General features: G+C 38.0%; 1 protein-coding gene across 2 annotated transcripts in view; it reads right to left on the bottom strand.

Annotated features, from left to right (window-relative positions):
- LOC150102386 (sodium/calcium exchanger 1-like) overlaps nucleotides 1-13,073 on the bottom strand; it is a 362,807-nt gene that overhangs the window by 42,146 nt on the left and 307,588 nt on the right. For both annotated transcript variants that reach the window (XM_090399718.1, XM_090399719.1), the window contains one exon: nucleotides 12,462-12,593. In XM_090399718.1, coding sequence (XP_090255844.1) covers nucleotides 12,462-12,593 — 132 coding nt within the window. The remainder of the gene's footprint in view (nucleotides 1-12,461; nucleotides 12,594-13,073) is intronic.

Here is a 13,073-nt window from a genome sequence, read left to right as displayed (position 1 = left end):
ACAACAAATCAGAATGGGATAGTTAGTATAAGGTATCAAAGTAGGCATGGGACTAATGGGCTTCTGCAATTCATGTATACTTATGCCAGAAGTATTAGGAACAAAAAGGAAGAGTTTTTGGCCTTGGTTCGCACTTCCAGGCCACAGGTTGTTGGTATTAGTGAAACATGGCAGACAGAAGATGATTAAAGCTAGTGGGATTGATTGCGACGGGTATAGCGTGTTCAGGAGTGACAGGGAGAATAAAAAGTGGGGGGAGAGTGTTATTGATGATAGCTGATGAGTTGCAGTCAAGGAGTATAGAAGTTGAACTGCAGGATAGAGAAAAGAGCACATTTGAGGCTATTTGGTGTGAGATAGAATCTAGCAGAACAAAATATACAATTGGGTGCTGCTATAGACCAGGTGATGGAATACATGATGGAGATAGTATGCATAGGCAAATAGAAGAAATGAATGGAAGGAGGGTAATTATTATGGGTGATTTCAATTATGGTAACATTGACTGGAAAGAGGAGAGGGCACATGGGAGGAAGGAATTAGATTTTCATGCGGTTATTAAGGGACAACTATCTGCGACAGCATGTAGTGGAAAATACCAGGGTGCAGAGAGTGCTTGACCTAGTAATTGCAACTGAGAATGTGGCTGTAACGAACATGACCATGTTGCTACCAATTGGTGAGAGTGACCATAAGGTCATGACTTGGGAGGTGGCTAAAGGAATGGAATTTACAATTAAGACAGGGTACATGTGGAATTACTGGGCTGGTAAGTATGACAAGCTTAGGAGTGTGCTTGGCTCAGTGCCATGGCATGTAAAACTGCAAGGGCTGGATGTTGATAGTGCATGGGAGGTGGTTAAGAAGTGTTTGCATAAGGCAATGGTTGACTGTATACCAAGAGTCCGAATAATAAATCAAGTAGGGGTTAAATGGATGAATAACACTATTAAGCTTGAGCTGCAAAAAAGAAAAAGAAACAATTGTGGAGGGAATTTAAGGAGAAAGGTGACCAGCAGGCACATGAACAGTATAAAGCCCAGGCCAGAAGGGTAACAAGGGTGGTAAGAAAAGCAAAAGCGGATTACGAAAGAAAATTGGCCATGCAGGCTAAAGAGAATCCCAAACAGTTTTTTCAACACGTTGCAAGTAAAAGGAAAATGCTCATGGCAGAATGAGTTTAAAAATGCTGAGGGTAGGGAGGTAACCGAATCAGTCGATATAGTGGAATTAGTGAGCGAGCACTTTGCAAGAGTATATCATCTAGGTGGTGACATTGCAGGAATGGAAGAACCAACAGCTTATACTGGAATTGTAATGAATGAAGTAGAGGTAACTAGTCTATTACAGAACCTCAATGTCAATACATCTGTGGGATTGGATGGTATACCAGCTCGTGTCGTACGTGAAGCGGCTAAAGAATTGTCAGTGCCCTTGACCATTTTGTTTAATTTGAGCCTCGGGTCTGGGGCAATCCCAAAGGGGTTGAAAGAGGGGAAAATATTTCCGCTGCATAAAGGTGGTTCCAAGGCTGCAGTTGAAAATTACCGGCCAATCAGCATAACAGGAATCGTTATCAAGGTCTTGGAGAAAATAGTCAAGAGAAAAATACAAGATTGGATAGATGAAAATGGGATACTGTATCGGGGACAGCATGGTTTTGTGAAAGGTAGGTCATGTCTCAGTAACTTTGCTCACGTATTATAACACAGTGACGGCTGAACTGGATATGGGTAATGGGTTTACAGTGATTCTACTGGACCTTGCTAAGGCCTATCACAGGCTACCACATGGAATTCTAATCAGTAAATTGCAGGATATAGGGTTGGTGAGATGGATAGGAGGGTGGTTGACGGAGAGATATCAGAGAGTGGTTTATTCAAGAGTAGAGTCCACCAGACGGCCTGTGACTAGTGGTTGCCACAAGGATCTGTTTTTGGATCACTGCTGTTTAATTTGTTCATTAATGATATAGGAAAGGATCTGAGAGGAACAGTTCATTTGTTTGCAGATGATGCAAAGTTGGGTAGGGCAATAGTGAATGCAGATGATGTCAAAATTTTGCAAGATGATTTGGATAGATTGGAGGTCTGGGCTAAGGAGAATGGATGTCAATTTAATGTGGCAAAATGCAAGGTTATGCATTTTGGGGTGAAAAGATTAGCAGCAGTTTACTACATTGGTGGAACTGTACTCCAGGAAATTGATGAGGCACGAGATTTAGGAGTGTTGGTGGATAAGGAGTTGACGTTGAGGGGGCACATTGCAAAAGTGGCCAAATCAGCTCATCAAATCACTTGGTTGCTGAAGAATACGTTGACATGCAGAGACAAGCAGGTTGTTGTTCCTCTGTATCGAGCCTTGATAAGACCCCATCTCGACTATGTGCCCAGATTTGGTCACCTAGGTTTCTTCTTGATGGAGAGGAGGTTGAGAGGATCCAAAGGCGAGTGACCAAGATGATAGCAGGTCTGTGGAATGAACCTTATGAGAACAGGTTGAGGATTTGTGAGTTACAAAAATTGGTTGATAGGCGGAGGAGGGGAGATATGATTGAGACATTCAAATTACTGAAGGGTTTCTATAAAATTAATTCAGAAGATATTTTTGAGAACAGGTCTGGTTTTGGGAGGACTAGGGAACATCCATGGAAACTGGGAAAAAGTGTGGTTAGTAAGGGTGTTAGAGCTGGGTTCTTTACTTTTAGAGTGGTGAATGAGTGGAATGCGCTCCCTGAGTCTGTGGTGGATGCTGTGACAGTGAATGAGTTTAAAGCAAGGTATGATAGATACTGTATGAATGTCGAATAGTTGTGATGAATATGATTTGGGGTCTCCCTCGATGAGTCTAAGGACTCCCTGGAGTTGCCCGTAATAATAATAATAATAATAATAATAATATATTAAACTGAATAAAACATAAAAAAATTCGTGATTTTGTATAAGACAGCTTATTTTTTTCTTTGCCAGTAAATGAAAAGCCTCACATAAAACTGGAATTCGTTAGAGGGAACTTTATGTTTTAGATACCTCTCCAAAATTTGTTAGCCCATATGAACTGTCCGTCCGCCTATTTTTCTGTACAAGTTATCCCGGAATCTGACTGAGATTTTACCGAAATTTAGTATTTGAAATCCATACAAAAATTTGACGAGCAATCTAATTTTTGTTTCAATTGAATCATTATGGGGATAATATTTATTAAATATTACTCTGCTCCAGTTTAATAGAATTTAATAAAATTTCGAGTTAGAATGTAAACAAAGCATGTCTATCCAATAATCCTAACGTTAATTAAAATAACATACTAAGCCGTTTCTTGGCCATATTGGATATGCTGGAATGAGTTGTGTTTCTGTAGTTCGAGACGGTTGATGATTTTTTTTCTACAATTAAGACTTTCTTTTTACTCAAATCAAATGTTGTATCGTCTTTGCGACTGCGCTACAGATGTGCTGGCAAAATTAAGCAAAACAAAACAAAATTTTTGCTACAGTACATATGCCAATAAGTAAGGATAATTAGTGCAGATAATTATAAAAAAAGATGATTTCCTTGATTTTTTAATAACATTATTGTATAGACATAACTGAACCCTTGTTTGTTCTACACTACAGGCTTAGGTGTATATCAGGCCTGCACAACATACGGGCCGCATGCTATTTATTTTGGCCCGTCTACCTGATTGAAATTAATTAATAATACGGGAGAATATGAAATTAGACAATTTGAATTAAATTTTTACTAAGACTCTGCATGTTTACGTTCATGCGATTAATGTCACAATCATGTTTCTTTCAACTCGACAATAAATTGCATTTGAAGTTATTCCCACTGTCGTATTTAATAGCAAATTATTACAATCGCTTCGAGGTTTTGTTAGCGCTAGTGTCGCTGCGGAGAAATTCAAAGTTACATCTCCGTTATAACGACTTGATGTCTACGAAAGAGAACGAATCGTATTACACAAAGCTGACCGTGCCTTGACTGGCTTTGGCAGTGTAGTGGTTGATTGTAGCTGGAGCAATACATTACATAACTGTTATCATAACCTGCATTATTGTGAGTTTTTCATCATTAGTTTTTTGTAATTAATACTGTCAATCTCGACACAATGAGCTTAAGTTAAAAAGCGTAAAATAGATTCAGAACATCGAGCATTTAACCCTGGGTGGACAAACAAATATTTTTTTACGTTGTTTAATGACAAAATAGTGTACATTGTTTTCCGGGAATCTATTGCTGTTGCGTAAGAGTACAATCTGAGACGTCATTTTGAATGGAAACAACTTAACCTTGGCAAGGTGGATGCAAGTGAAAAGCAAATAAAAGCAGCAAAGTTATTGAAAGTCCTTAGCGGTGAGCATCAAGCGTTTAAAAAAGCGACATCTGCAAATGAAGTTGCCACAAAGGTAAGCTTAAAAATATCACAAGAAATAGTTTGTGCTGGCTAATCATTTACTGAGGGAGAGTTGATAAAAAAAGTGTCTGATGATTTCCGTTTGCGAATTGTATCCCGATAAGAAAAATAATTTTGAAAATATCAGTTTCTCCCGTATGACTGTTCAGCGCAGGGCGGCTGATATTGCCGAAGATCTTAAAGATAACCTGCAAAAATCAGCTAGTGAATTTGTCTATTATTTGCTTGCTCTGGATGAAAGTATTGACGTGAAAGATACTTCACAGCTTTTAATATATGTAAGAGACGTTAATAAGAATTTTGAGGTGACAGAGGAGCTTGCTGGTTTGTGTTCAATGAAAGGAAGAACAACAGGAAAGGAGATCGCAGAAAATGTAAGGCTGTGTGTAACCGAAAAATATCCTTAAATTTCAATAATTTAGTAGCAGTTTGCACTGATGGTTCCCCATCTATGTATGGAAAAAAGGTTGGTGCTGTAACATTTATTGAACAGTATGCAGGTAAACCATTGACAAAATTTCACTGCCTAATTCATCAGCAGGTATTATGTTGTTCAAAGGCTTTGCAGTTTGATCATGTGATTAAAGTAGTATTTGCTCTGGTCAACTATATTGTAGCTCGGGGTTTGAAATACAGAATATTTCAGGAAGAAATATTTTAGAAGAAGAAAATGTTTTTAGAAGAAAATGATGCTGAGTACGGGGATCTACCATACCACACTGATGTACGTTGGTTGAGCCGCGGTAAAGTTTTGTCCCGCTTTGTCGCTCTAAAAAAATGAACTAATTGAATCTTTGGAATCTGAAGAAGATATGGAAAAATTTCCAGAAATAATAGATGAAAAATGGAATCAAGATTTATTTTTCTCCTGTGACATTTTGGGTCACTTGAATGACCTTAACTTACAGCTTCAAGGAAAAAATAATTTTGGTTTTCAGTTAATGTCTCTTATGAAGGCATTCAAAATGAAGTTACGTTTGTTTGAAAATCAGCTTGCTAAGGGGGATATATCACATTTCTTAACTTGTCGACAGAATATTCCATCAGAATATCATTCAATGGTGGGTGGAAAATATAAGAAGCACATAGCACTTCTAAGTGAGGAGTTTCAGAAAATAATGGCATTGAGTAATGAAGACGAAGTCCGCATAAAAGTGATCGATGATCCATTTTCTGTCGAAATAGGAAATCTACCTGTCGAACTCCAGATGGAAGTTATTGATCTCCAGTGTTCTGAAAACTATCGGGTCAAGCATAGGGAGAGTACTTTACAAGAGTGTTTTTCTATTCTGGATCAGGATAAATTTAAAAGTTTGTTGGATACTGTCTACCAGGTATTTTGTATGTTTGGGAGCACATATACTTGTGAACAAACATTTTTGGTCATGAACTTGAACAAAACCAAACGGCGTTCATCTTTAAGTGATATCAATTTAGAGGCCATATTAAGACATGACACCAAACTTTGATAAAATAGTGGCAACAAAGAAATTCAATGTGACATTCAGTCGCTTATAATTTACTGAGAATAAATGTGATATTCTCAGTGAAATTATTAGTAAACTTTCTGTTTATGTTTAAGTGGTTTTTATTGAGAAATTTTGCAGCTATATCTGTTTGTAAATAATTTTGATTATAATTTTAATTGCAACTCTCTAAAAATTTAAATATGCATATTAATTAGTAATTAATGTGGACCTACTAACAAATTTACTTAAGTTTAGCTGCAGTGGACTAGTCTAAGATTCAAGGTCCGAAGTGATCTGGCCCTTGGTCAGGTGGTCCAAGTTGGGTTTGGCCCTCAAAGACAATCAAGTTGTGCAGGCCTGGTATATACAGGGTGTTCGGGATAAATTTGACATATTTATAATTAATTATATTTTTCCGTAAGTTACATGTATTAACACACACTTCTCTTCATTTAAAAGTTTGGACCCTTCTTCATTCATATACAAGATGTCAGAAAGGATGGATAGCTGGAACCCACCTGAATCATGGAAGAGAATAACTTGCATCATGATGATTCGTGCCCGCCATCAAAATAAGGATATTACGACTGCTGCCCAATGCTCCCTGAATACAGTAAAAACAATCAGGCATGAACTAGAGACTTGCAATGGTGACTACGAGGATGTAGCAAGAAGAAAGATCCCTAGCAGACGATCTGATTGCGTTCGTACAGCAGAATTCCTCGCAAATCTGCAGGAACAGGTGTTGAAGAACCCTGGCATTGGAATTCGGGCTTTGTTCGTGGAGTTGCTAACTGTAGTCAAGCCCTGGATAACAAGGGTAGCCAATGGTAGGCCGTATGTATGGCAGCAGGATTCGGCCCCTTGCCACACCTCTGGGAAAAGTCAAAAATGGTTGTCTGAAAATTTCTACGACTTCACCAGTCCAAATGTTTGGCCTCCAAACTCCCCAGACCTTAACCCCATGGATTATTTTGTATGGGGCGCAGTTGAAAAAGACACCAATCGCACTTCCAGTAATACAAAAGCCCAGTTAATGGATAAAATTAAAACAGTTTTTGCGGCCCTTCCCAGGGAGACTGTAGCATCAGCTTGTTCGAGGTTCCGAAGCAGAATTGAAGCTGTGATCGATGCTAATGGTGGTTATTTTGAGTAAATCTTGTTGATAGTATTGTAATTAACTCTGCCTGTAATGTTTTTTGTCAATTCATTAAATTTAATAGATACAAAGAAGATTTTCTTTTTCCTTACGAAACTGTCAAATTTATCCCGAACACCCTGTATATATATATGTTAAGAATACCAAGCAATTTTTAAAAACCTGGTTTTACTCCATTTCCCAAGTAAGCAAACAGACAAATAAGTCAAGTTTGCGCCTGCAAATGATGCAAGTCTAGCTGATCCTACAGGTAGTGCAAGACCAGGGCAACTCGTGGTAGACGTGGAACAAGCTCCGATCACTAATCTTAATATTTTCCCTTAATGCCAAAACACATCTCCAATAAAGGGGATGTATGATGTTTTGTATTAAAGGCAAGGGGCCACTACCCAGACCGGTTTCGACCTTTATTGAGGCCTCATCAGTGGGAGCTAGGCTAGAAATACCAAGATTTAGTAATACATACAGAGCTCGTAAGTATTTTACCAGAACAAGTTGCCATAAGGTGTTTTAACCTTATTAATTAAAAATCTCTGGAGGAGATATAAATGTAGAAAGTATTTTACCTTGGGTATATTAAATGTTAAGAATACCAAGCAATTTTTAAAAACATGGTTTTACTCCATTTCCCAAGTAAGCAAACAGACAAATATCTCCTCCAGAGATTTTTAATTAATAAGGTTAAAACACCTTATGGCAACTTGTTCTGGTAAAATACTTACGAGCTCTGTATGTATTACTAAATCTTGGTATTTCTAGCCTAGCTCCCACTGATGAGGCCTCAATAAAGGTCGAAACCGGTCTGGGTAGTGGCCCCTTGCCTTTAATACAAAACATCATACATCCCCTTTATTGGAGATGTGTTTTGGCATTAAGGGAAAATATTAAGATTAGTGATCGGAGCTTGTTCCACGTCTACCACGAGTTTCCTTGGTCTTGCACTACCTGTAGGATCAGCTAGACTTGCATCATTTGCAGGCGCAAACTTGTCTGTTTGCTTACTTGGGAAATGGAGTAAAACCAGGTTTTTAAAAATTGCTTGGTATTCTTAACATTTAATATACCCAAGGTAAAATACTTTCTACATATATATATATATATATATATATATATATATATAGTTATATATTCTTTTTTTTGTCTAATAATGCTATTAAAATAAACCTGTCGAAACGAAAGAATTTAATATTGGTTCTAAATATCAAATTATATTAAAATCTGTCAAACATGTAATGTAATTTGATACTGTGATCACTTGTTTGCAAATAAAAATAGTCAAACTATAAGCGGAAAAATTAAGCTAGTAATTCGGACCTATGACTGGTTTAAAAACGAAAATTATCCGGTAAAATATACTTATATGACCAAACTAAACATGATACTTTGCTGGACTGTTATGATTATTTATGTGCATTCAGTTGTTCAGAAATGAATTTTGAAATTCTTGATATTTTTTCTCTTTCGGTGGAAAATTTCGATGCATGTGACAAATTTATAATTAAAATAATTCTGTTGAGTAATAGTATTTCAGTAAAAATTGAGAGCGTGTCAAATGTTATAGTGCATTTATGACATCGATTTTTTTCTCCGATTGAAACTAAAATTCAAATGACTGAAATTTTTACTATAATTCTTAAATACTAAACTAATGCATCCTAAACATATACTTGTTAAATTCTATGAATCATTTAGGCAAGTTTTAGTCCTTTGTTCTCTGGTAAATCGTCAAAGTCTAACAAAACCTGTAGGACTCAATAAATGTTCGAATAGATTCAATCTGTTCAAACTGAAATTGCAAACTCTTAACTGCATCTGTTCTCTAGTCTGTTTGCCGAATTTGAGGATGTGGTGAAAACCTGCGTTTCCTGGAGGAAAACTCATACTATCTCCTTATGAGATGGCCAACCCATTTTCACTTAAAAAGTTCTTGTAAAGATTCGTCTTTTTCTGAACAGGATAATGAATCCAACGCTTTCCAGCTAACCCACAAATGACTTGGATCTTTGTTGGTATTTGAAAGTCCTTTATAAAGTTCATTCTGTCTAGGACGCGATGAAGCCTTTTAAAGGCTTTTCAGCTGAACGTGTTATAATTCAAAGCAGACCGATCAGTTATAGAATACATTCTTTTGACATATATAGCTGACTATATAGGATTAATCCTATCATGATTATTAATAAGTTCTATATGAAGTCAAGTTAGCTGTGATAGGCTATTTAGCCTAAGTTATGGGAAGAAGATGAAATGATGGAATGACTGGCTTTTCTCTCTCCGCCTATGCTGAATTTGTGCAGCTACAAAACAAGATTATTAAAATCCAGATCCGAGCTTAAAAGCCAAATGAAAAAGCCGGTGTCTTGTGCGAACGGCAGCCGTACTTTCTCGACCTTTAAGGCCACTGAGTGCACCTTCTACGCAACTAGCTTCCGCTTCGCTTACATACAAGAAATTAACGTACACAATCATGGTCAAGGTGCCGTGCCATGTAACGAGTCAAGTGGTTGTAGCCGGTATAAATTGGAGGAATATGATACTCTTAATTGGTGCAATTGTGGCCGGGCGAAATGGCTGCGAGAAGGGAACTCACGGAGTTTGAAAGAAGCGTTGTGATAGGATGCCGTTTTGCAGAACTATCTGCAAAACGGCATTCAGCAAACTGTTGACAAATTTGGCCATCTCAGGTCAACAATCAGTGATACTGTACTGAGATGGAAGCGCTGGGAGTCAACTGCAACTGTTATCCAGAGCGGACGACTCACCACACTTACCGAATCTGACCGTGGAGTGCTACGAAGGATAATACGAAAAAACCGCCATTTCAGCCGACACGTTGATTGTGGAGTTCCAGGCATCGACTAGAACACGAATATGCGCAAAAACATTCAGAACCTAGGTTCACAACTTGAATTTCCTTGGTAGGATTGCAAGCTCCACATTACCCAGACCAACATGCTGCGTCATCTTTAGTGATGCAAAGAGCGTGTACAGTCGATTCGGAAGCCTGGGCAGCTCTGGTAGGGAGCAACGAATCAAGCTACATCCTCTACCGAGCAAATGGACGGGTGTGGATGTTGCGGATACCTGGTGAACATCTCTTACCAGAGTGCGTAACCCAACAAATATTAATCTCCGAGAGGCATATGAACATTCTGGACAATGCAGTGCTTCCTACTTTGTGGCGTTTATACGAAACTAACCATTGTCTCTTTCAGCAAGACAATGCACTATGTTATACGGCTGCTGCTGTAACTGCGTGGTTTATGGACATGAACGTCGCCACACTTGACTGGCCTTCTCAGAGTCCCGATCTCAACTCGATTTAACATCTGTGGAATAAATTGGAGCATCAGGTGAGGTCCATGGACATCCACCTCCACAACAGTCTAGGTCCTCATTACATGCCTACAGGAAGAATGGTCCAAAATTCCCATTGATCACTATCGTATCCTTGTGGAAAGTATGCCCATAGGATTGCTGCAGTCATCGCAGCTAAAGGAGGTGCTACATCTTATTAAGGTGAGACCATGGCTGTCTGTTTCTCTCATTATGGTGTCCGTTGACTTCTTTCTAGTTAATGTTCATGTTCACTCTTTCCACAAAATCGTCTGTCACCACACTTAGCCGGCCACTGCTCTCTTGATCGTGAACATTGTTGGTCCTTCTTTAAACAAACGACACCATTGCCTAACTTTATTGTCACTCATTACATTAGACTCGTAAACCTTACACAATCGTCGGTGAATTTTTGCAGCACTATTGTTTTCCGCCAATAAAATCCGTATCACACCACGAACCTCGCAATTAACGGGATTTTTTTATTACAGCACTCATAAATTATTCATAGAAAACAATCAACGATAATGGAACGAAAGTAAAATTGTCAACAGCTACCTAGGGTCACTCTATGCTATCACGCATGCTCGACCCACTCCTCTCCCATATCTTATTTTGCGGTAAATTCTATACGGACCTAACTTTCTGGACCCGCTTCGTATATAGCTGAACTGTGTATGGATGTTGTAGCTTGGATAGCTTATGAATAAAAGGTGATAGTTTAGTTTAGTAGGGCAACACGGACTGAAGCACCTACAGAGGAGAGAAACAGAAATCATAAATACGCACACCCCATACGTGTGTGTGTGTGTGTGTGTGTGTGTGTGTGTGTGTGTGTGTGTGTGTGTGTGTGTGTGTGTGTGTGTGTGTGTGTGTGTGTGTGTGTGTGTGTGACTTTTTTAATGATACAGGCTTGCTTCCTTCCTTACATATTATGGAGTAAGTAATTCGAATATGAAAGGATGAAGAGACAACATAAATAACGATCCATTCAAAGTAGAGTTGCTGAGTATAATGAGAAGATGGGAGGAATACCATACATCAGGGTTGGAGGACGTTTCGAATAATCCAAGATATTCAAAATTCTTCTGATGCCGTTCTGCTGTAAGACCAGCGAAGATTTATCCAGATGACCTGTGATGTAATAGGGTATCATATGTACCCTATTACATTTACTGTATACTACCAGGCATGCGCGACCCCCTCTGCCATATTTTATTTGGAGGTAAAATCTGAACGGACCTTACTTTCTGGATACGCCTCGTACCTACAGAACCAGCTCTTATCCCTTCTAATCTTTCATTCCATCTACATTATTTACTCAGTAGCCTTCTTCACTTAGTGTTCTTTGGAATACAACTTTTAGCTGGTCAAAATAAGAGCATCATTTTTTATGTGTATTATCCCGCCCACGAAAGCGTTTTTTTGTAAACCTACAATTACCGTCCGTGGGTCGAAGATTTTTTCTATTTTTATTAATTTTATTTATTTGTATTACTCGTTTATTTTTTTACATATCTGGAATCCTTGCTCTAGAGACCAAAGAATGGAACTTTTTCAAGCCTTCAATAAGTGGGATACTGGTCTCACTGTGGGCGATGAAATTCATGTCTCATCTGAAGACAATGACAAACATCCACGCCCACGACGGGATTCGAAACCGTGACCTGTTAGTTGGAGAGTGGATACGCTAACCACTTGGCCAAGGCTTACAATTTGTGTCCTCTCTTCTCAGCCCTCTACCGGTACACTACATCTATGTACAATAGGTTCTTCAGTCTTTCATGTGTGAACCAATCTTCAGCTTATTTAAAAATATTTTCTTATGAAGTGTTTAGCCGTCAAGTGCTACATGTGTTTATTGTAATGATAATCATGATTCAAAATTCTGTATATCGAATTTGACAGAAGTACGCATAGTATTGTAGTTTTATAATGCAGAATAAAAACATCATATCATTTGAATAAAATCGATGTAACTGATAATTTTTTCGCTTCGTTAAAATTTCGTGAGAATAGTCCTTAAATAAAATCACTGCAGTCTGTTAATCGGAAGTTGTCAAAATGTGAATATACCTTACCTGTTGGGGGTACGAACGCAAACAAAATCTTCCAGAAGAGAGTAATAAAATGCATAACGTAGTCTGAGCATGTAGGCATTTTTTCTTCTCCATCACCTTCTTCTTCTCCCTCCTCGTCATTGTCATCATCTCCTGAAATATAGTTTTTATTAAATTTTTGTGTTGTATAATATTATCTTTAATCCTAGTTCACTTCAATAGTTTTCAAAGTTCTCTGCCAGTGTTTTCGGATATGCATTTTTTTCAGCGAAGTCACTGTTACAGATTTTAATAACAACAGGACACATGAGAAAAATAAACATATTTTAATTTGATAATTATATTATGCATCTCGAACATAAGACGTGCCATACGTTTTTTTTTGCGACAATGCTTTGAGTGCTAACCTGAATTTTGAGAAAAACAAAAAAGTCGCAGGACAGCAATATGGGATGTGCTGCCTAGAAAATGTAAGCGGTTTAGATCATTTCTGTCGTGAAGAAACCAACCTCTAATAAACTAATTCTCGATTTACGCGCATATTTTCCAGTACATGCTGTAACATATCTGAATAAATGCTGGTTCGTAATGCACGATTCCATTCCTTGCGTTCAGTATCATTAATGTTTACCA

Source organism: Typopeltis vanoorti, chromosome 10, assembly GCF_054136105.1.
Source record: "Typopeltis vanoorti isolate ZY-2024b chromosome 10, IOZ_Tvanoo_1.0, whole genome shotgun sequence".
NCBI classification, from domain to species: domain Eukaryota; kingdom Metazoa; phylum Arthropoda; class Arachnida; order Uropygi; family Thelyphonidae; genus Typopeltis; species Typopeltis vanoorti.
This window is presented reverse-complemented; position numbering and strand designations above follow the sequence as displayed.